This window comes from Hemiscyllium ocellatum, chromosome 12, assembly GCF_020745735.1.
Source record: "Hemiscyllium ocellatum isolate sHemOce1 chromosome 12, sHemOce1.pat.X.cur, whole genome shotgun sequence".
Lineage (NCBI taxonomy): Eukaryota > Metazoa > Chordata > Chondrichthyes > Orectolobiformes > Hemiscylliidae > Hemiscyllium > Hemiscyllium ocellatum.
In genome coordinates, this window is record NC_083412.1 from 60,316,390 (window position 1) to 60,339,773 (window position 23,384).

Consider the following 23,384-nt stretch of genomic DNA (forward strand, 5'->3'; position numbering starts at 1 on the left):
GGGGGGGATGAGAGAGGGGGAACGGGGGGAGAGAGGGGGAATGGGGGAATGAGAGAGGGAATGGGGGAATGAGAGAGGGAATGGGGGAATGAGAGAGGGAATGGGGGAATGAGAGAGAGGGAATGGGGAATGAGAGGGAATGGGGGAGGAGTGAGAGGTGGAATGGGGAGGGGGGAGTGAGAGAGGTGAATAGCGAGTGAGGGTAATGGGGGAATAGGGAGAGAGGGTAATGGGTAATCAAAGGACGAGAGGGAATGGGGGAATAGAGACAGCTAGGGGAATCAAGAGAGGGAGAGAGTGGGAATGGGGAACAGAGAACGAGAGAAATAGAGGGGAATGAGGGGATCGAGACAGAGATGGGCAATGGGGGCAGACAGAGGGTGGGAATGGGGGAGAGTGTGGGAATGGGGGTAAGGAGAGACAGGGAGAGTCGGATCAAGTTGGGAAATAGAGAGGGAGTGAAAGAGGGAACGGGTGAATAGAGAGAGAGGAAGGGAATGGGGGGAATAGCGCGAGAGAGAGAATGTGAGGGCACAGGGGAATAGAGAGGGAGGAAGTGTGAGAGAGAACAGGGAATTAGAGAGAGAGGGATTTGGGGAATAGAGAGAGAGAAGGAATGGGGGCCGAGAGAGGGAGTGAGCAAATAGGGAGAGGTGGAGGGAGAAAAAGGGGGAGATAGGGAATGGGGAATGGAGAGAGAGGAATATGGAGGAGAAGGAGAACCGTTGGGTGGCAGAGATTGCAAGGATTATGTGCAAATGGAAGAGGATTGTGCTGGGGTGGGAGAGTTGGATTGGGAATGGACTTTCTGGAGGGATGGAACCAGGTCGGGGAGGGAGATGGGGAATGAATGGTGCAGGGAAGGTATTGTTTGAAATTTAGAGGAGAGAAGTTGTGGTTTAGGGTGTGGGTGAGAGAGAGGTCGTGGTTTGGTGTGTAGGAGATGTTTGGATTAAGGAACTGGGAGTGAATGCATGCTCAAGTCCTATTTTATGTGGAGTGAGTTTATTGATTCTAGGAGAGTGTGCAACAAACTCATTGTGGCAGAGAAATGGTGGACATGGGATTAATTACTCTAGACTGAAGAGTCGTCCTATGGATAAGGTGCTACCTTTTCAGGATTGTTGAGGGTAAGGGTCTGTGAGACAAGCAACCCTGACCTCAGTATGTTTGAAGATGTTAGTGGCTGGAGTTATACCAAATGAACAGACAGATATTCTGTTCTTCGAGGTCAATCATCACACTGTTGCTAACTTCCCTCGATGCAGTATAGTTGTCTCACTTATCAGTGTTTTTTAATCAGTTGCCTTACCTGCATTGTCATTGTGAGAAATTGACATGTTTTCTTATGAACAAATGCATAAGACGTCCAAACTTGGGCTAACAAATGTGAGATGACATTTTGCTGGAAAACTCCATTGCTACAGAGCAAATTAATTGGTTGAGAGAAATCTGAACATTTGACAGATTTTGGAAGTTACATTAGTTCACCTGAATATATTTATTTTCCATCTATAGAATTACTCCATTTTCCTTTGCTGTCAGTTGGGAAAACTAGAACATTCCAAAATATTGAGTTTCATTGATATGTTTGGTATTTTTTATTTCAGCAGATCTTTAAATTGCTTGTGTTAGGCTGAAACCTTTGTCATGGGCTTGACTAAGCAGTACCTACGCTATGTTGCCAGTGCAGTTTTTGGAGTCATTGCAAGTCAGAAAGCGAACATTACTTTCGTCCAGCTGCGAGGAGAGAGAGGCCGATATGTGGCTGTTGCTGCATGTGAACATGTTTTCATTTGGGATATTCGAAAAGGAGAGAAGGTTAGTTTAACATCCTGTAATGTTTTAGTGCATATACATGATCAAATTGAGCAATCAACTTTTAGTCACAAACACTGTTTAATACGAGAGAAAGGATACCGTACATAATCAAGTAATGATCGATCTTTTCTAAAGGTGAACGTCTTACTTTTGACCAAAAATAATTCTTTTTCATAAAACTCATGTATAAGTCAAGTCTTGACTTTTAGCCAAAAAATCTAAACTCTTTATAAACACCCATTTACTGTGGCATTCAAAATCACCTTGCTGGAAACCTACCTAATTAAATTGTAGAACAGCACACCATTCAAAGGGCAACTCCTCATGTCTGTGCACGTGTGATGTCAAGGTTATGACTGCACAGTTTTGTTGTGCTTTTGCAGGTGGGTTTGCCAGTGCCAGTTCCTGATCAGCACTCAGTAGTCGTGAATTTCGGCCCTTCCGAAGTATGACACATACGAATGTCAGCCCCTTTTTAGTGAGAAATCTCTCCTTAGAAACTTGACATTTATACACTATTTTTTGGGTTTTTGTTCAAATTTCTTTTGCTTGAATTTATAAAGCGTTTCTTCAAGGAATAATTGAATTGATATATTTGTTTTAATGTCGTAATGTTTTGTATTTGCAGGTATTAATTCTTTGTGGCAATAAACATGAAGTAACCTACCTATGTGCTGCTCCTGATGGACACCACCTCGCAGTTGGATATGAAGATGGTGCAATACGTATCTTCAATGTAATGACAGGCGAGAGTAATGTCACCTTCAATGGGCACAAAGCTTCAGTAACAGTTCTCAACTATGATAGCCTTGGCGCACGACTTGTTTCAGGGTCAAAGGTAAATTACACTCTTCAGGTTTATAATGTCCTGGACAGAATAGAAACAGGCCCTTCAACCCACCATGTCTATGCTGACTAACAAACACCAAACTAATTAAGCCTATTTAAGTATCACAGAATTGAATAGAATCCCTACAGTACGGCCCAACAAGTCCACACTGACCCTCCGAAGATTATCCCAACCAGACCCATTTCCCTACCCTTTTAGTCTACACATCGCCTAATCAGTACAACTAACCTACACATCCCTGAACACTCTGGGTAATTTAGCACGGCCGATTCACCTAACCTACACGTCTTTAGGAAACCGGAGCACGGGGAGAATGTGCAAACTCACACAGTTGCTCAAGGCTGGAATTGAACCTGGATCCTTGGTGTTGTGAGGCAGCTGTGCTAACCACTCAGTTACCGTTAGCTGAACTTGATCTATGATCTATTATGCTGTGGTATTTAAAATGCTGGTCCAGATGCTTCTTCAATGTTGCGAGAGTACGTGCCTCTACCACTTTCTCAAACAGTGCCTTCCATATTTTCAGCACTCTCTGGATTTAAGAATAATTTCCTCATATCTCCTCTAAACCACTTACTCCTCACCGGCAATTTGTGCCCTCAGGTCCTAGACACTCTACTATGGGAAAATGATTCTTACAACCTACCCTATCTGTGCCTCTCATAATTTTATATACCTTAATCAGATATTCCATAAACCCCCATTCCTCAGCGCTCCCCACACTACCAGGGAAAACAATCCAGCCTATCCATTTTCTCCCCATAAGGGAGTCTTTCAATCTCAGATATTGTCCTGGTGAATCTCCTCTGCACCTTCTCCAGTGCAGTCATATCCTTACAAAATTGTGGCAACCAGAACTGCACACAGTATTGCATCTGCAGCCTAACCAATGCTTTATAAAGTTACAACAAGACCTCCCTGCTGCTATATTCTACACCCCAGCTAATGAAGGCAAGCATCTCATATGCCCTCTTCAAAACACACACTTCCTGCGCTAGCACCTTCAGGGCTCTGTGGATTTGTACACCAAAATTCCTTTGTTCCTCTGTGCTGCTTATCTTAGTGGAAAGAAATGCAGATGTCTTTTGGGTTGAAGGATGAGCTGGTGAGATTGTGTACCAAGTGACAGTAGTAAACATGGTTGTTCATGCTGTACCATCGGCTGCAGTGCTGCATCCTCCAGTCTGAACCTTCACTCCAAGATGAAGGCAGGTGTTTGGTTTTTGTTTCAAACCTTTGCGAGAAGAGGATGATGATTTTCCTGCTCCCTAATTTAGGTACAAAGGACTACATTTTTCAGTGTGCAAAATAGGTGTTCTCCTTCCTCATTACTTCACTCAAGGTGATCCTTTAACCTAAACACTGAACAAGGTCCACTTTGATGTGCAGTTGCTTTGTGTTAGTTTAAAGCGGCACGGTGGCACAGTGGTTAGCACTGCTGCCTCACAGCGCCAGAGACCTGGGTTCAATTCCCACCTCAGGCAACTGTCTGTGTAGAGTTTGCACGTTCTCCCCGTGTCTGCGTGGGTTTCCTCCGGGTGCTCCGGTTTCCTCCCACAGTCCAAAAATGTGCAGGTTAGGTGAATTGGCCATGCTAAATTGCCTGTAGTGTTAGGTGAACAGGTAATTGTAGGGGAATGGGTCTGGGTGGGTTGCTCTTTGGAGGGTTGGTGTGGACTAGTTGGGCCGAAGGGTCTGTTTCCAAACTGTAAGTAATCTAAAAGCAATTTTTAGTTTACTTGTATGGAATTTTAGTTTGACATTTTGTGTGTACCACATCTATGGTATTAGTCAAAAGCTTCATGTTAATTAAAGCTTCATTTGAAACGACTCAATTGAAGGGAAATCTCTGACATTTCTTTTACTGCAGGACACAGAAATCATCATCTGGGACATTATCAATGAGAGTGGCTTATACAGACTGAAAGGACACAAAGATGCCATTACAAACGTTGTATTTTTGAAGGGCAGAAATTTTCTGGTGTCCAGGTAATATGAGAAAAATAGCTACAGTTTTTCCTTTTAAATTGAGAAACCATTCTGATGTGCCAAGGTCCTGCAGCACAATACCATGGGTGGGAAGAGAATAGAAGAAGGCAAGATAAAGTACTGGTGACAGAGGCAAGCTTGTACTCTCAAAAATAAACAAAGGTTCATATTGAGAAAAGTCGAAGTAAGGTATGGAATTGCATTATTTTCGGACTCTGAATTAGTAGACTGTTTAATACATCTTAATTAAAACAGGTGTAAGGATGCAAAGAGAAAGAGTAACACAAGCCATATTATTAATATTGGTAACATAGAAATTGAGTAAATTCAGTGGAGGTGGATGGAGTTAGAAATTCAATGCTTTCAGAGTTTAGGGTAGGAATTGCTTTAGAAAAAAAATCATGATCATGCCAGCCACATATCAAGATGGTAAACCCTGTTTACACCTCATAGCAATCGATCAATATTAGTTACTCTGCAACACAATCAAAGGGTCTTATGGGGCAGTGGTAATGCCCTGACCTCTGGTCCAAGAAGTCTGTGTTCAAGTTCCACCAGCCCCAGATGTTTGTCATTACATGTCCAAACAGGTTGATTGAAACAACTCCAACACACTCAAAAATAGTGTGATGAAATTACTGGTGATGATGAGCTTAGGGAATCGATTTCACAGCTTTCCTCCCAAGCGTATCGTGCTTCCCACATGTCATGTCTCAAATTATAATCTTATATTGTAACCCCAAATAAAGATTTTTTTCTGAAAGAAACCTATTTAAGTTTCATCTTAATGGGTCAATGCTAATCTATTTCACCCTGTCCTCAAGGGCTTTGCTCCATAAGTTGGAGTCATAAGTTATTCACTAAAATATTGTGGTTTCAATTTGATAGTTTATTACATTGATTGGTGGAGAGATGAGATCCTCCCACAGACTGTAGTGTCACTCTTGTTGTGGTTATGCTTATTATTTTGAAGTCTGCTTCATGTATTAATGGCATTGACCAGTAATGGACAAGGATGGGGTGCAGGATCAGAAAAAAATTGAGTTAAATTAAGATAGAAAAGCAGATCTTGAATATTAATTGAAAAGGCAAGGTGAGCTGAATGAAATTTTCTTTTGTACCTGATTGTTATAAAACTCAAAGGAATGATGGGCAAGGGATATTCAGTTGCTAGAGATTTACAGAGTGGTAGTGAAATGCAAATTTGGATCACAGCAGTGATTGGCTGACTGAAGTAGTACTAGGATTTTCAATTATTCATTGCACACCGCAGTATTCACTGATTTCATATTTAATTATTTTATCCTTAAATTTATGATCATTAGTTAAGTAAGTTGCAATTTTCCCTCATTTTATTTCTTTTTTTAGTTCCAAGGACACGTTGGTTAAGTGGTGGGACTTGGATACACAGCATTGTTTCCAGACCATGGTTGGTCATCGCAGTGAGGTCAGCAATGTTATTTTGATCATTTTCAGTGTCTCCGTGCTGCTGTCATTATAGACCTTGCAGGAGATTTGGCAATTTGTGGATGTTTGAACAGATTCTACTGCCTAGTTTTGAATATGCCAAACATAATGTTTGCCTTCAGAAAGAAACTGTATACTTCATTGGGATCATGGATTATTCTAATTCATGCTACAGTAGCTGCTTCATCCAGTCAAATGTGAGATGTAATTCCCGAATTTCTTTGATGAAGTAGGCATATTTTAAATCATGTCCAGATTCCAGTATTTTTAAATTATGGATGTAATTTCTTCCATGCCCTACTCCTCATCTTGATAGCTTTGTCCTCAGCTTGCTACACTGTTCATATGACATTAAAACTACAGGGTGGGATGGTAGTTCAGTGATTAGCATTACTGCCTCACAGTGCTAGGGACACAGGTTCAATTCCAGCCTCAGACAACTGTCTGTGTGGAGTTTGCATATTCTCCCTGGGTCTGTCTGGGTTTCTGCTGGTGCTCTGGTTTCCTCCCACAATACAAAGATACGCAGGCTAAGTGGATCGGCCATGCTAAATTGCCGATAGTGCTCAGGGATGTACAGGCTAGGTGAATTAGCTATGCTAAATGCTGGGTAACAGGGAAGGGTAGGAGGGGATGGGACTAGTTTGGATATTCTTCAGAAGATCGGTGTGAACTTGATGGGCCAAATGGCCAGCTTCCACACTGTGGATGAAAAAAATCTCATCTTTCATTTAAGCTCTTTATTGCCTTCCTGGCTCAACATAGAATTAATTCATTGCAGGCCATAATCTCTTCGGCCTCATTTTTTTAAGAATAGCAGCTGTTGGTTATCATTCAGTTATTGCTGGAGATGTGGCTACATGTCCCACCTGCTCAGAGGTGTACAATAACATCTCTGAACAGATCAATTAGAAACGCAGGTTAAATTTTTTAAAAAATTACTACACCTCTAGATGCTTTAATCTTGAATTTCTGAGGATTGGCAATCAAATACTGATTGCAACTTCACTCGGTTTTTATGCTAAGAAAGAACTCCGCATTTCTGACAGGAGATCTCAAACTAGAGCTCTGTCAGAAATGAGGTTCTGTAGTTTAAATCTAACAGATCCTCTAATAAATCTAACAGGTGCAGGCAAACTTCATGAAAATCATGAACCCTTTTTGTTCACAGTATTCGGTTGTGGTCCAGCATCACAATTATTTTGGCAACTCCTGTGAATGGATGAGTATTTAGGTTTAAGGTTAAGAAGGTAGCGTGCCAAATGGAACGGAATCCTGATAAATGATGAAAGAGAGTTGTGGGGAAATGTCAATCCTAGGGGGTGAAGATAGGTGCTGGGTTCAACGTTCCCTGTAAGCTATGTGCTTCGGAGGTCCCATGCATGCTCATTGGCATGTTGCTGCATTGCCCCACGCTGCGAGGTCTGCGTGGGAATGTAGATTAGGTCTGGTGATGGGGCTTTCTGTTCTGGACCTGAGGTAAGTGTTGGGTGCCAGATGGAGAGAGGAGATGCAGATTAGGGTCTGTAGGTTGTAAGGGATCGGGGGAGTTGAGGGTCAGGTTAGTAATTACTTGGGAGATAAAATAGGTTTTTATTATTCTACATTTCCTGAGTAAGTGTTTGCTGAACTGCAGCAGAAAACTCTGAATTGTCCAATTTAAATGGATACTTTTGAATGGTTCAAGCCGTAGGGAAATTGCCCAGCAGAATCTTAAATTTCCCAGTAATTACATCAGGGCTTCTGTGGAGCGCCATGGCAACTCCCATTTACTCTACAAAAATGGTGAACTCACCAGCAGAAAATCCAGGCTTTTACTTCTCTACAGTTTCTTATTACAATTGCCTTTTGTCTAGTCACACCTATAGTTTTATCATTTATTGTTTTTTGCCTTCCACCCTTTCACAGAATTTCTGATTTCTTCCTTTCCACCCCTTTACCTGATGTTGTCCTGCTGTAAGTTTGCTACATTTGTAACTTTTTCCAGTTTTGATGCACTGTCTGCACAGCTTCTCTGCTGCCTGACCTACTGAGTATTTCCAGCATTTTCTGCTTTCGTTCTGGATTATGGCATTCACTGAATAAATGTAGATTTTTTTTAATTGAAAAATATTTTAAATTGTTTCCTTAAATTCAAATGCAATTCTATCCAGTTATGTAGATTGTTGAATCAAGATGGAATAATTTCACTTTGTTAAGTAAACTTGAACTATTTTGTTACTTCCTGTGTTTGCTCTAGGTGTGGGGCTTTGTGCTACTGGCAAATGAAAAGAGAATAATGACTGGATCATCTGACAGTGAACTGAGGACCTGGGACATTTGTTACCTCGATGAGGTACCTGAAAATCCAAAACAAAGACTAAAATAACAGATCTAACTGGTGACTTATTTGATCCTTATAGTTACTTAGAGTCATAGAGCTGTACAGCACAGAAACAGACCCTTTGGTCCAACTCACCCATGCTAACTAGATATACTAAATTAATCTAGTGCCATTTACCAGCATTAGCCCATGTCCTTCTAAACCCTTTCTATTCATATACCCATCCAGATGCCTTTCAAATGTTGGAATTGTACCAGCCTCCACCACTTACTCCTTTCTCTGCATGAAAGTGTTTCCCCTTAGGTTTCTTTTAAATCTTTTCCCTCTCACTTTAAGCGTATGCCCTCTCCATGCTCCTCATGATTTTATAAATTTCTACAATATCACCCTCAGCCTCCAATGCTTCAAGGAAAACTGCCCCAGTCTATTCACTCTACCTATAGCTCAAATCCACCAACCCTCGCAACATCCTTGTAAATCTTTTCTGAACCCTTTCAAGTTTTACAGCATCGTTACTTTTACAGGGAGACCAGAATTGCATGCAGTATTCCACAACTGGCCTAACCAATGTGCTGTATAGCTGCACTATGACCTCCCAACTCTTATACTCAATGCATTTATCAATAAAGGCAAGCATACCAAATGGCTTCTTCACTATCCTGTCTATCTACGATCCTGCTTTTTACAAACTATGAGCCTGCACTCCAAGGTCTCTTTGTTTAGCAACACTACCCAGGACCTTACCATTAAGTGTATAAGTCTTGCTCTGATTTGTCTTTCCAAAATGCAACACCTCACATTTACCTAAATTAAACTCCATCTGTCACTCCTTGGGCTATCTGAACATGGTCCAGTTGTACTCTGAGGTAACCGTTCTTGGTGTCCATTACATCATCAATTCAGGTGTCATCTGCAAACTTCCTTTATGTTCACATCCTAATCATTTATATAAATGACAAAAAACAGTGGACCCATCACTGATCGTTGTGGCAAACTGCTGGTCACAGTCCTCCAGTCCGAAAAGCAACCCTCCACCTCCACCCTCTGTCTCAAGCCAGTTCTGTATCCAAATGGCTAGTTCTCCCAGTTTTTCATGTGATCTAACCTTGTTAACCAGTTTACCATGCAGAACTTTGTCGAATGCCTTACTGAAGTCCATATAGAACACACATTCCACGCTGCCCTCATCAATCCTCTTTGTTACTTCTATCAAAAACTCAATTAAGTTAGTGAAGCACAATTTTCCATGCACAAAGTCACACAATCAATCCTTGTCTTTTCAAATACGTGTAAACCCTGTCCTTCAGGATCCCCTCTAACAACTTACCCATCACTGATGTCTGGCTCACTGGTCTGTAGTTCCCTGGCTTTTCCTTACCATCTTTCTTAAATGGTGGTACCACAATAGCCAACCTCCAGTCTTCTGGAACCATGCCTGTGACTATCGATGATACAAATATCTCAGCAAGGGGTCCAACAATCACTTCCCTAGCCTTCCACAAGTTGTGAGGTACACATAATCAGATCCCAGGCATTTAATCATCTTTATGCGTTTTAAGACATCCAGCACTTCCTCCTCTGTAATATGGACATTTTTCAAGATGTTGCTATTTACTTCCCCTTACTTCTCCAGGGTAAACATTGAAACAAATTACTTGTTTAGTATCTCCCCATCTCCTGCAGTTCCACACATAGGCTGCCTTGCTGATCTTTAATGGATGCTATTCTCTCCCTAGTTACCCTTTTGTCCTTAATATATTTGTAGAATTCCTTTGGGCTCTCCTTAACCATATTTGCCAAGGCTATCTCATGTCCCCTTTTTGCCCTTCTGATTTCCCTCCTGAGTATACTCCTACTGCCTTTATACTATTTAGGGATTCCCTACTGTCTATAGCTGATATATGCTTCCTTCTTTTTCTTGACCAGAAAAAAAATTTCCCTAATCATCAAATTCTCTAAGCATTCCTTACACCTGCCCTTCATCCTAACAGGAACATACTGTGTCTGGATCTTGTTATCTCATTTTTGAATGCTTTCCTTTTGCATCTGTCCCTTTACTTGCAATCAACTTTTAAACGTTCTTGTCTAATACCATCTAAATTAGCCTTCCTCCACTTTAGAACTTTAACTTTTAGATCTGGTCTATCATTTCCTATCACTATTTTAAAACTAATACAATTATGGTCACTGGCCCTAAAGTGCTCCCCCACTGACACCTTAGTCACCTGCCCTGCCTTATTTCTCAAGAGTAGGTCAAGTTTTGCACCTTCTCTAGTAGGTACATCCACATACTGAATCAGAAAATGTTCTTGTACACACTTAACAAATTACTGTCCATCCAAACCCTTAACACTCTGGCATTCCCGGTCTATGTTTGGGAAGTTAAAATCCCCTATTATAATCATCCTATTATTCTTACAGATAACTGAGATCTCCTTACACATTTGCTTCTCAATTTCCTGCTGACTATTGGGGAGGGTCTATAGTACAGTCCCTAAAAGGTGATCATCCCTTTCATATTTCTTGGTTTTACCTAAATAACTTCACTGGACATAGTCCCAGGAACATCCTCTCGTAAGTACAACCATAACATTATCGCTTATCAAAAACACCACTCCCCCTCCTATCTTGACCCCCCTTTCTTTCTTTCCTATAGCATCTATACCATGAAATATTAAGCTCCAGTCCTGTCCATCCCTGAGCTATGTTTCTGTAATTGTTATGATATCCCCGTCCCGTTTTCCCAACCATGTCCTGAGTTCATCTGCCCTACCTATTAGGTCTTTTGCATTGAAATAAACGCAGTTCAATTCAACAGTCCAACTTCATTCTGTGCTTTATTCCTGCCTGCCCTAACTGTTTAACTTGCTGCTTTTCCCAGTGAGATCAGTCTCAGACTCCTGAGCAGCTTTAGTAAATCTCCCTGTCAGTATATTAATCCTCTTCCAATTCAGGTGCAATCCATCCCTCTTATACAGGTCACGTCTACGCCAGAAGAGATTCCAATGATCCAAAAATGTTGATCCTTCTCTCCTCCACCAGCTCCTCAGCCATACATTAATCTGTTCTATCCTCCTACTCGTATTCTCCCTAGCTCGTGGCACCAGGAGTAATCCAGATATTACTACCCTCTAGGACCTACTTTTTAAATTCCTGCCTAATTTCCTATATTCTGTCCTCAGAACCTCATTCTTTTCTCATCCCCTGTCATCAGTTCCAAAGTTTACAATGACCTCCTGCTGGTTCCTTTCCCCTTTGAGAATTTTCTGCACTGTCTCCAAAATATCCTTGCTCATGGCACTAGGAAGGTGACACATCATTCTGATGTCTCGCTGTTGGCTGCAGAAGCATGTATCTGCACCTCTGACTAAAGACTCCCTTATCACAGTTGATCACTCGAAACCTGACGTACCCTTCACTACATTAGAAGCAATCTCAGTACCAGAAACATGGCTTTTGGTGATACATTCCCCTGAAGGTCCATCACCCCCTAGAATTTCCAAAGCGGCATACTTGTTTGAGATGGGGATAGCCATAGGAGATTCTGCACTGACTGCCTTCCTTTCCTACTTTTCCAGGAGGTAACCCATCTACTTGACTGTATCTGCTGCTTTTCTCCCTTCCTGACATTGTCATCCATGACACCCACAGCTTGTGTAAATTGCTCATTGCCTCTAATTGCCGCTCAAATCAATCCATGCAATCCAATAGGATTCACAACCAAAGATACTTCCTGCAGACATAATCATCAATAATATTGAAATTCTCCCTAATCTCCCACATCTGACAGGAAGAGCACATCACTCCACTCAATGCCATCTTTGCCACCTTAAAAATCGACAAACCCAGAAAATAGCACAGTCTTTCTGCTCTAAAAACACTGCTCCAGGATGATTTAGTACCTCTGTTTACATTTTTCAAGTTTAATCAAGGCACCAATCTCAATGAAACACTCATCTGCGAATTATATTTAAACTTAATTATATATTGATTACACCCTCTTGTTACAAAATGATATCATGGCATGTATTATAGTTGAAAGTGCAATTTTTTTTGCATAAGATCAGTTGTTTAGTCCATTTCCCGATCGTTATTCAGGTTATTGTTCCAAAAGACTCCACGTTTTCCCTACTCCCTCATTCCATTTTTCATTTCTTTTAATGACCCAGATTCTTTTTTTTGCTCCCAGCTGGAAGACAATTCCCTGAATTGATAATTATTTTTGTAAAACCAAATGACTCTACTTGTCCTTGATTAATTTGAACTAATGTCTTCTTATCCTTTGGTTAGCAATTTAGTCTGAAGCATTATTCTCCCTTTGGTAGTATAGAACTTGATAATCGCTGAGAAAAGACATCTTCCTGTCAAAGCTTTTCATATTACAATCATAGAATTTTGGAAAATAAGAGCAGAAATAGGTCATTGAGCCCCTCAGTGATCTGATTAGGGTCACCCTTGTGCCGCATGTGCCATATTTCTCACACATTGCACCTGTTTCAACTCATCATGAGATGACCTTTCTGTGGTTCATTTCTTAGAGCAATACATTGACTAAATAGAGTCAACCTGCTTAGTTTAAAATTTAAACAAAGTTTTGCAGCTCGCCATAAGTTATCATTGGCTGGTGCATTCTCCATGGCAGTGGCTATACTGGTCACTCCATTTGCCAACCAGTCAGCACTCTCCTCCCAACCAGTATAAGTCATAGAGATACACAACATGGAAACAGACCCTTCAGTCCAATTCATCCCTGCCGCCCAGTTATTCTAACCGTATCTAGTCCCATTTGCCAGCACTTGACCCATATCCCTCTAAATCTTTCCTATTCATATACCCATCCAGATGCCTTTTAAATGCTGTAATTGTATCAGCCTCCACCACTTCCTCTGACAGTTCATTCCATACATGCATCACCCTCTGCATGAAAAAGTTGCCCCTTAGGTCCCCTTTGTATATCTTTCTCATTTGTCTATGCCCTCTTGTTCTGGACTCCCCCAACCCAGGGAAAAGACCTTGTCCATTTACCCTATCGATGCCCCTCATGATTTTATAAACCTCTAAAGGTCACCCCTCAGCCTCCAATGCTCCAGAAAAAAACAACCCCAGCCTATTCAGCCTCTCGCTATAGCTCAAATCCTTCAAGCTATCTTTACGTTTGTAATTTGTGTGAATTGTCCTGATGAGTGCAAGTTGAAAGCAATATTTAAATTTTCAATTTTCCTTTTCCACATTAAATTCCCCAGCCAGCAGAAACAGTCTCTGAGTGTAAATCCAGTCAAGAGCCACATTGTTGAGACTACCTTAAAAATGGATTACAGCATTTTCTGATGAGTTATATCAGGCTAATTTGCCTATTGTTCCCTGTTTTCCCTCTCCCTTCTTGAATAGTTGTGTTGCATTTGTTTACTTCCTACTGCTGGCTTTATTCCAGAATCTAGAGAACTTGGGAAAATCATAACCACTCCTTCTGCAACTATTTATTTTAAAAATCTAGTCTGGAGGTTCCTAGGTGCTGGAGATTTGTCTGATGTTTGTCTCTTTTAAATTTCTCCGGTACATTTTGTCTACTGACATTAATTTCTTTAATTCCCTCACTCTGTTTAGCATTTAAATTACCCTCCCTTTCTGATATGCAAATTGTGTCTTCTATAGTGAATTAGACACAAAATATTTGTTCCTCAGAATCATACGCTACAGCACAGAAACTAGAAGCCTATTCTAATCCCACTTTATCAGCACTTGTTCCATAGCTTTTAGATTACAATGCTTCAGGTGCAGATCTAGGTACCTTTGATGTGAGCTGAGCAATGAATTCCAGGCACCCAGCATCCTCTGTGTAAAGAAGAACTTCTTCATTTCCCTCTAATCCTTCTTCCAAACATTTTAAATCTGTGTCCCTGGTAATTGACCTTGCCCATTCTATCCAAACCCCTCCTTATTTTGTATACCTCAATTACGTCGCCCCCCTGAGCCTTCTCTTCGGGTAAACAGCCCTAGCCTATCCAATCTTTCCTTATTGCTGTAATTTTCAAGCTTTACAACATGCTTGTAAATCTCTTCAGTACTCTTTGATTGCAATTATGACCTTGCAGTAACAAAGTGACCAGAGTTGTGCACAAAACTCCAACTATAGCCTAACCAGTGTCCTATACAAATCCAGCATTGCATCCCTGGTTTTGTATATTCACCTAAAGCAGGAAAGCATCTCATATCCTTCCTTACTGCCTTTTCTGCCACCTTGTACTCCAAAGTCTCTTATGTCTCGTACCCCTGTCCAATCCTTCCCTTTTATCATGTATTCCTTTGCTTTTTTTGGCCTCCCGCAATGCATTGCCTCGTACTTCTTTGGATCGAATTCCACTGTTTTGCCCAGTCAACCAAATCGTTATCATCCTTCTGCTCGACAACCAGTTCCACTGTCAACCAGCTTGCCAACTTTTATGCCATTTGATGTCAGTCTCCTGGGGAGGTGAAAATTGAAGAACTTAAGCAAAGCCTGAACATGCTATACCTAGCTTAGTGGTATTGGTTTGCAAAACCTAAGCCTGCTCATTGTGTTTCCTTTTTGAGACGTGATAGAGACTCTTTTGAAATTTTGAAATGACCAGTTGGATTACCCTTTGGCAATTTAGCGGTGTCCAAAAACAGACAGGAGACTATTTATCTTATTTATTCTGCTTTGTGGATTATTTTCCAGGAGAAAGAAGCTGGAGAGCCTAATGTTAAAAAGATGAAGAGTCCCTTTGAAAATACCGAAGTAACTGAAAAGGAATTGAATGAAAATCCAGAGGACGTGAGTCCTACCTCTCTAACTGTGTTATTTTCTTTAACAATTACATCTTAGATCAATTTGAACAGAAAATAACAGAATTGCTTATTTGCTTAAAATATAGAATGTGCTGCAATCTCGTAGTAAGGCCAGAAAAACACTTTGTGTTAGATCTACCTTTATCTGAACATGCAATCTTTTTTCTTTATTAGTGATGGTATGAGGCTAGCTCTTAATTTCAGATTCTCGTTGATTTAAATATCATCTGCTGCTGTGGTGGAATTTGAACCCATGTCCCAGGAGCATTAGCCTGGGCCTCTGGATTACTAGTTTAACAATAATACCAATACTCCTCCATCTCACCATATTCCCCATGGCACAGCTTTATGTCAACAGCTAACTTGGAAATGTTAGATTTGATTCCCTAATCCAAATCTTTGATTAATATTGAGCATTACTGTCTCTTAAGCACAATCTCTGTGGTCCCTCATTTGTCACTGCCTTTTACTTCAAAGAAGACCCATTTATTCCTACTCTGTTTCCAGTCTGCTAATTAATTACCAGTCCATGCCAGTATATTACCATCAATCCTATGTGCTTTAATTTTGCAAATTAACCTATTTCTGTGGGACTTTCTGAAAATCCAAACACACTTCGTTCACAGGTTTACTCTTACTTATTTTACCAATTACATCCACAAGATGTACTAGTAGGTTTGTCAAACATGATTTCTCTTTCATTAATCCATGTTAACTTTTTGTAATCCCACTGATAATTTTTAAGAGCCTCATTATCATATTCTTTATAATTGACTCCAGCATTTCTCTATTACTGATATTATTAAAGGCTAATTTAAATAGGGGGGGTTACATTTGTCACTCCTTAATTTGTAGGGATTGTTCTAGAATCTACAGAATCATAGAAGGTGACAACCAACATGCTGACTATTTCATAGCCACACCTTTTAGTACTCTTGAATGTAATTGATCAATTTATGGGAATTTATCAGCTTTTTGTCCCATTAATTTCTCTAGCATTTTTTTTAACTAGTACTAATTTCCTTCCGTTCCTCCTTCCCAATTGACCCTTGTTTCCCTATTATTCGAGGAAGTTATTTCTCTTTTTCTGTGAAGATAGAGCTAAAATAGTTGTGTGTTTGCTCTTCCATTTCCTTATTTGCTGTTATCAGTTCTCCAGTTTCAGACTGTGAAGGATTCACATTTGTCTTCACCGTCCTTTTCTTTCTCCATACTTGAGAACCTCTTACAGTCCATTTTGATGTTCCATGCAAGTTCAGTCTCATATTGTCATTTTCCCTTCTTAATCAACCTCTAGGTCTTCCTTTGCTAAATTTTATATCCTCCAAGACTTCAAACTTGCTACATTTTCTAGCAACTTTATATAACTGCTCTATGGATTTAATATTAAACTTAATTTTTTTTTTGTTTGCTGTAATTGGGCTACTAATCCTGTTATGTTCTTTCAAGGGACTTCTAACTGTTGCAATGTTTGCATTAGGTCTTTAAATACTAGCCACTGCTGATACACTGTCATGCCTTTTAAAAAAGTAATGCTTCTATCAAGCTTAGCCATCCCCTCATACCTTTGTGGGTTCTTTATTTAGATTTAGGAAGTGGCTAGAAGTGGTGTTGAACTGCTTTTATGAACATTTGTAGTTCATGTGGCATAGATGCACCCAGAGTGCTGTTAAGAAGGGAATTCAGAATTTAGAACCAGCCACGGTGAAGAAATGGTGATTAAATGTAAGGATGCTGTATGATTTGAAGGGGAAATTGCAGATTATGTTGTTTCCATACACTAGCTGCCTTATCCTTCTTAAATGGTAGAAGAATCTAACTTGGAAGATGCTGTTAAAGGAACCTTGGCAGGTTGCTTGCAGTGTATCTCATCTGAGCTAAAAATGTTTTGCTGGAAAAACACAGTAGGTCAGGCAGCATCCAAGGAGCAGGAGAATCGACGTTTCGGGCATGAGCCCTTCCTGAAGAAGGGCTCATGCCCGAAACGTCGATTCTCCTGTTCCTTGGATGCTGCCTGACCTGCTGCGCTTTTCCAGCAACACATTTTCAGCTCTGATCTCCAGATCTGCAGTCCTCACTTTCTCCTAGCAGTGTATCTCATGCATAGTTCACATTGCTGCTTCTGTATGTCATTGGTGAAGGGAGTGACTGTTAATGTTGGTGGATGGGCTGCCAATCTATGGGGTACTTTGTCCTGGATAGTGAAAACTTCAATGTTATTACAACTGTACTTCTGCAGTCAAGTGTGGAGTATTTAATCACACTTCTGTCTTGTATATGGTGAACCGGACCTTGGGAGTCAGGAGCTACCTGCCAGAATGTCAAAGTTCTGACCTTGCCTTGTAACAATGATATTTATGTGAATTGTCTGATGTATAATACCCCCCCTCCCCAAGGATATTGACAATGGGGAATTCAGTACTTGAATTATGGAACAGTGCTACTGAAGAGCAGGAGGCAGAACGTGTTTCAGACATAGCTTTGTGGAGATAAGAGCATTGGAATAAGTGCCTGGAGTAGAGACAAAAAAATGATTAAAAGTGAAGTTGATTATCAATTTGAAATTTAAATGGTCAGTGAAAGTGAAAGGTCAATTCCAACTGTGAGCTCAGACCTAATTTGATTGTGCTTTTGGCTGAAACACATTGTACTTTTGTATGCTTAAAATCCTTCTGTATTTCCTTTATAGCGTATACTGAGGTGTCAGAAGATTGGCTCTGTATTTCGGCAGGGCAGAGATCGTGTTGTTTCCTTAGCAACGGATACCAGTAACAAAATTATTGCCTGTCACGTGAGTTTTATTATGTTTATAAATATGCTAATAGATACATAAGAACCAAGTTGATTTTTTGTAATATTCAGGCATTTAAAGTAACTTGCTAATTAACTTGGCAAGACTTTCTTTTCATTTACTTTTTGAGTCGTGTCGAGCTATACTTGTATATAATGCATGTAATAAAGTAAGTGCTCAAATCTATAACAAATCTGGATCAACAACTCTGAAATGAGTCCAAGATCAGCTAACATTTTAGCACAAGTTGACAACAGCTACTGCTTATAAATATAATAATATTTGCATTTCAAATATGAATAAGTGACTGTGAAGCACTTCATTGTATCAATGTGACTGGAAAATACTATATAAATACAAATAATTTTGGAGCAGCAATAAGGCTCAGGAGAAACTTTAATTGAGATCCCTCACTCTCTTTTTTAATTTCATTATTAAAATGCTCATTGTTTTAAATCAGTTCTGTAAAGTAAGATGATCTTCAAACAGCAGCTTAGATAGTGAGTCATTCTTTTTCATCGAATCCCTACAGCGTAGAAAGAGTTAATTCAATCCACTGAGTCTGCACTGACCCTCTGAACAGCATTTCACCCTGCTCCACCAATTCGTCACTGGTCCTATCTCTGTAACCACACATTTACTGTGGCTAATCTACTCAGCCTGTACATCCTTGGACACTACAAAGCAATTTTATCATGGCACACCTGTGGACTATGGGAGGAAACCAGAACATACAGCAGAAACCCACGTAGACACAGGGAGAAAATGCAGACTCCACACAGGCAGTGACCCAGGTCTGGAATCGAACTATGTCCTTGGCATTGTGAAGCAGCAGTGCCAACCACTGAGCCATCCATTTCCATTCATCTCCCCTACCCTCCTCCCTACCAACTTCTCACTTCCAATTACTACTCTTACTGCTTCTCTTTTAAACTTGACACCCAATTTCTAGATGATTATGTCAGGTTTCTCTACTACCACAGATCTCACTTTTAACCCTCTATTCATTCCTTCCTTCACTCAATCTCTCCAAAGACAGGTGGTGAAAATCCTCACCTTAAACATTTGTTTATTCCATCATTCTTATCTTCCTCTCTCCCTTTCTAACAGTTTACTTCAAACAAATTTTGTTCTTTTGCTTTAAAGTCAAAAGATTGAGCAAAGACACTAACTCTCTATGAACGGAATCTTATAGGGACCTGAATGATGTCGGCTCTGGTGACAATGGTGGCCAAATCACATGAAGTCCAGTGAGGCTTAATTGGACATTGAGAGCAAGTCACTGTATGTTTTGTTTAGGAATCTTGCTAGGCTGTGGTGAGTTGCCAATTTAGGGGGAGTATACTTTGTTAAATGCTACACTAATCCCATAACTTTCCTTATTGATACTAAACATGCTGAACAGGCTAGATGTCAAGAATTTAACGTGGAAGTCGGCTTGGGTGTGTAGCAATCTCAATTCGTCACTGGTCCAAAGTAATCTAGTGTTGAACCAAGCATTGCCATCTCAGGGCATGCAGCACATGTCTATGGACATTGACATCATCCATGAGCCAACTTTTAAGATCCCACATGCAACATCTCCAATCCACTTACAGGATTCTTCTAGATTTAAATGATGTATTATTGTAATACTACTACAAAGGACACAGAGCTCAGAATACTCTCCTATCTCTCTCAAGGACTAGACAGGGCTGCATCTCTGGCCTGCTTGCGTGCTGTCATAGCGCTCATTCACTAATTTTTATCTGTGCAATCACAGCATCCCTGCTTTGCATTGCCTTGCCTGGCCTGGGCTATTTGTGTTTTCCCTCTCAGCCAGGGATACCAGACTCATATTGTCTTGCCATTTAGTACAGACAAAAAGTAAAGAAACTTGCCATGGATGTCAACTTTCCTCCGTCAAATCAAGTTTTGTTCAGAGGGTCCCAGCACTGTAAGTCAGGAGCAGGGTCTTACGTAGGGGTAGGCTCCCACTCTGGGCAGGCACAGTCAGGATAATCTCCACATAAAGAGTTGAATGTTGGGCCTCGACTCTTTTTGTCATATTATGGTCTCCCCTCCTTCTAGAAAGAGAGAGAGATATTACTGGAGACAAAAATGGATTTTTGGTGAGGTGTACCAAGTGAGTGAGTAGGTGGTACATTGGGCACATAGGATTAGTCTGTCTGGGCTTGCAGTGGGTGAGAGTAAGGAAGGGTGCAGGCATTGGTGAGAATGGCGGGAGAGCTTTGCGGGTGAGGTTGGTACGTGACCTGATCACGTTACATTCTCATCTATGCCATTCCCAATAACTTTTCACCCAGTTCCTTATCAGGAATCTGTCTAGTTCCACCCTAAAATATTCAAAGAGTTTGTTTCCACCAGTTTTGAGAAAGCATTTCAAAGACTCTCAACCATATGAAAAAAAACCCTCATCTGTCTTATGGACAACCCCTTATTTTTTTAACAGCACTAGTTGTGTACCTCTTACTTTGCTCCCAATCTGTGCTTCCCGATTGGATCTGCCACTTCAAACTAAGCCAAAACCAGGAGAGAGAAAAAAAATCTCAGAAAATCTCTTTCCATGAAAAAGGCCAGGAACAAGCTCTGCTAAGCTATCATTCAGGAGGGCAGTTCTGCTGATGATCACTTAGTGAATTCATGGAGATGGGGGAGGAATGGAGGTGTTGATTCTGGCAGGCCCAGGGTGTGGTGTGGGATGAAATGGACCTGGAAGATCCAGGAGTTTGGGAGCAGATCACCATGATACGGTAGACCCTAGTTGGTGGGGTTGAATAGGAAAGGTGGGTCTCCACTGCCTTCAGCAGTCCTGGGGGTGGAAGGGGAGAGGGAGCAGCAGAGGTCTTGGCCTGATGTAAAGGTTTTTTTTTATTCTGCTTGGATGAAAGTAATATACAATTCAACAGTTCACCATTTCTCATATTCTACTCTAATGTGCCTCAGCACAATTTCATTACTCTCAATGTTCTCAACGTAATTCCATTGTCAGTAATAGAGGCCGAGTGATATCTGAAAATACTTCAGATAAATATTCTTATAGAATAACTGAATAATGCTGATACGCTGTGCCAGGTTAGGTACATTAGACAAGCTCTGACTACATGGTTGAAATTCAGCACTAGGAACAAATGTCAGCTGAAAAGCCTAAAATTTTGGAAAAAAATTGAGGATTTCAAGCAAAAGCCTTAAAAACATACAAGACACTTTCATTAATTAATGTAATCATGTTCTTGTGATTTTTAGTTTTACAATTCTGTTCAAACCCTATTTTGGGCATTAGAAATTCAGATTGGTTTTCAAGAAAACACGCTCAGCAATTTTTGATACATGTAACATTGAAAATCCAATTTCAAAGTCATCCACAAGTATTGTAAAGAAATATGGATAATTTTATAATTGATATGGAAATGTCCCACATCTGAATTTAATAATTATAGATAAATATTTATTTGATAAGTAGACTTAAATAAAATGGAGAATATATGTATAGAAAAACTAATCAGGCAACATCCGTTTGTGATTGTAGAAAAAATATGGTCTTCATTAAACTTAAATACTGCCCATAATTCTTACATACCTAAATTGATCACATTTTAAGAAAAAAGCCAAAATTGTCACCAAGTTATCATTAATATTACAATTATGAAGAATTGATATATCTTGTGAATCACATTACTTGTTTTTTTCCATATATAATTGTTTTTAAAGAAGGGAGAATTGACATGGAATAAAATAAGTCAAAAGGTAATTACAATTTCACTTTTCAGACAAATGGAAATCCATTGCTCTAAATAAGCGAAACTAAGCTTGCAATACCAAACTATCCTGTGCGAACCACATTAATCTTGTGTTTGACAATTGCGTTCCAGGGCACTGATAGTGTTCTTGAGGTTTTTAAAGTCCTCAGTGAAGAGGAAGTGAATAAAATGATTAACAAGAAACAAAAGAAAGCAAAGAAAAAAGCAAAGTGAGTAAAAGTGTAATTAATTTGACTGCATAAATGTTATCAAAGGGTTCGCAATTTACAAATGGCCAGTGTATGATGACTCATACTTACAAACACGATGCCATACAAGGGTGTATTAATATTCATTTTAAGATCCAACAGATAAATATTTCTTTGAACTTAAGACTGCTATTTCATGTTGTCCTGCATTGTATTCTAACTTTTGTACAAATCAGCTTAAGAACAGACACAAGAATGGAACCTGTTCACAATCCAGCGACTGCCTAGAGAGGGAAAATTTCCTTAGTTGCCATTTTCCCCTATCAGCAAACCTGAAAATAAGTCTCTGCTACACCGTGGAATGCAAACATCTCACAGGCAAATATTTCTTCAAATTGGATGAGTAGTTATAGAGTCAAAGAGCCATAGAGTTATACAGCATGGAAACAGACCTTTTGGTGAAATAAATCCATGTCGACCATGTTCCCAAGCTAAACTAATCCCATTTGCCTGTGTGTGGCCCATATCCCTCCAAAGCTTTCCTGTTCATGTACTTATCCAAATGTCTTTTAAATATTGTAACTGTATCTGCATCCACCACTTCCTCTGACAATTTATTCAATGTATGAACCATTGTGTGAGAAAAGTTGCCCCTCATGTCCTTTTTTAAACCTCTCACCATAAAAATATGAATACTATTTTTGAACTCCCCCACCTTAAGGAAAAGACCCTTGTATGCCTTATCTATGCCTCTCATGATTTTATAAACCTCTATAAGGTCACACCTCGACCTCCTACACTCTAGTGAAAGAAGTCCCAGCCTATCTTTATAACTCAAACCTTTCAGTCCCGGCAACATCCTAGTAAATCTTTTCTGAGCCCTCTCCAATTTAATAATATCCTACTATAACAGGGCAACCAGTGGAAAGCTTCAACTGTTGCCACAATCTGGCGCCATTTTGAATTGTTTAAGAATAAAAAGATATAGCTGAATGAGGGTCTGTCTTCATTCCATCACCTCTGCCATGAGCCCTGAGACCCTGAGCTCGACTGCCACCACTCTGTCGCTTGTGATGGACCCACATATGTCAGAGTGGCCACTCTTCAAGCACCATCTCTTCATCACTGGGCCCACCTTGCTGATGACCCACCAATGCTGGGTCCTGGGGTGGGTCCACACTCTTCCCCGCAAGCAGGAGCCCCTAGCCCTGCTGCCTCCGATAACCAGGAGATCCTGGCTCTGCTGCCACCTCGCCATTAATCGGGAGATCCTTGCTTTGCTGCTGCCTCGCTGATACCCAGGAGACCCTGACTCCTGGACTACCACAACCTTGAGCTGCTGCCACCACTGCCTGGCTGATAACCAGGAGACCTTTGCTCCGCTGGT

General features: G+C 40.4%; 1 protein-coding gene across 2 annotated transcripts in view; it reads left to right on the forward strand.

Moving 5' to 3' along the window:
* Positions 1–23,384, forward strand: part of wdr3 (WD repeat domain 3) — a 64,412-nt gene that overhangs the window by 194 nt on the left and 40,834 nt on the right. Inside the window, exons 2-9 of one of the 2 annotated variants that reach the window (XM_060833082.1) lie at positions 1,611–1,821; positions 2,450–2,659; positions 4,542–4,660; positions 6,029–6,107; positions 8,367–8,462; positions 15,148–15,243; positions 17,947–18,048; positions 21,921–22,018. In XM_060833082.1, coding sequence (XP_060689065.1) covers positions 1,651–1,821; positions 2,450–2,659; positions 4,542–4,660; positions 6,029–6,107; positions 8,367–8,462; positions 15,148–15,243; positions 17,947–18,048; positions 21,921–22,018 — 971 coding nt within the window. In that variant the 5' untranslated portion in view covers positions 1,611–1,650. The remainder of the gene's footprint in view (positions 1–1,610; positions 1,822–2,449; positions 2,660–4,541; positions 4,661–6,028; positions 6,108–8,366; positions 8,463–15,147; positions 15,244–17,946; positions 18,049–21,920; positions 22,019–23,384) is intronic. The other variant, XM_060833083.1, reaches the window with a different exon arrangement.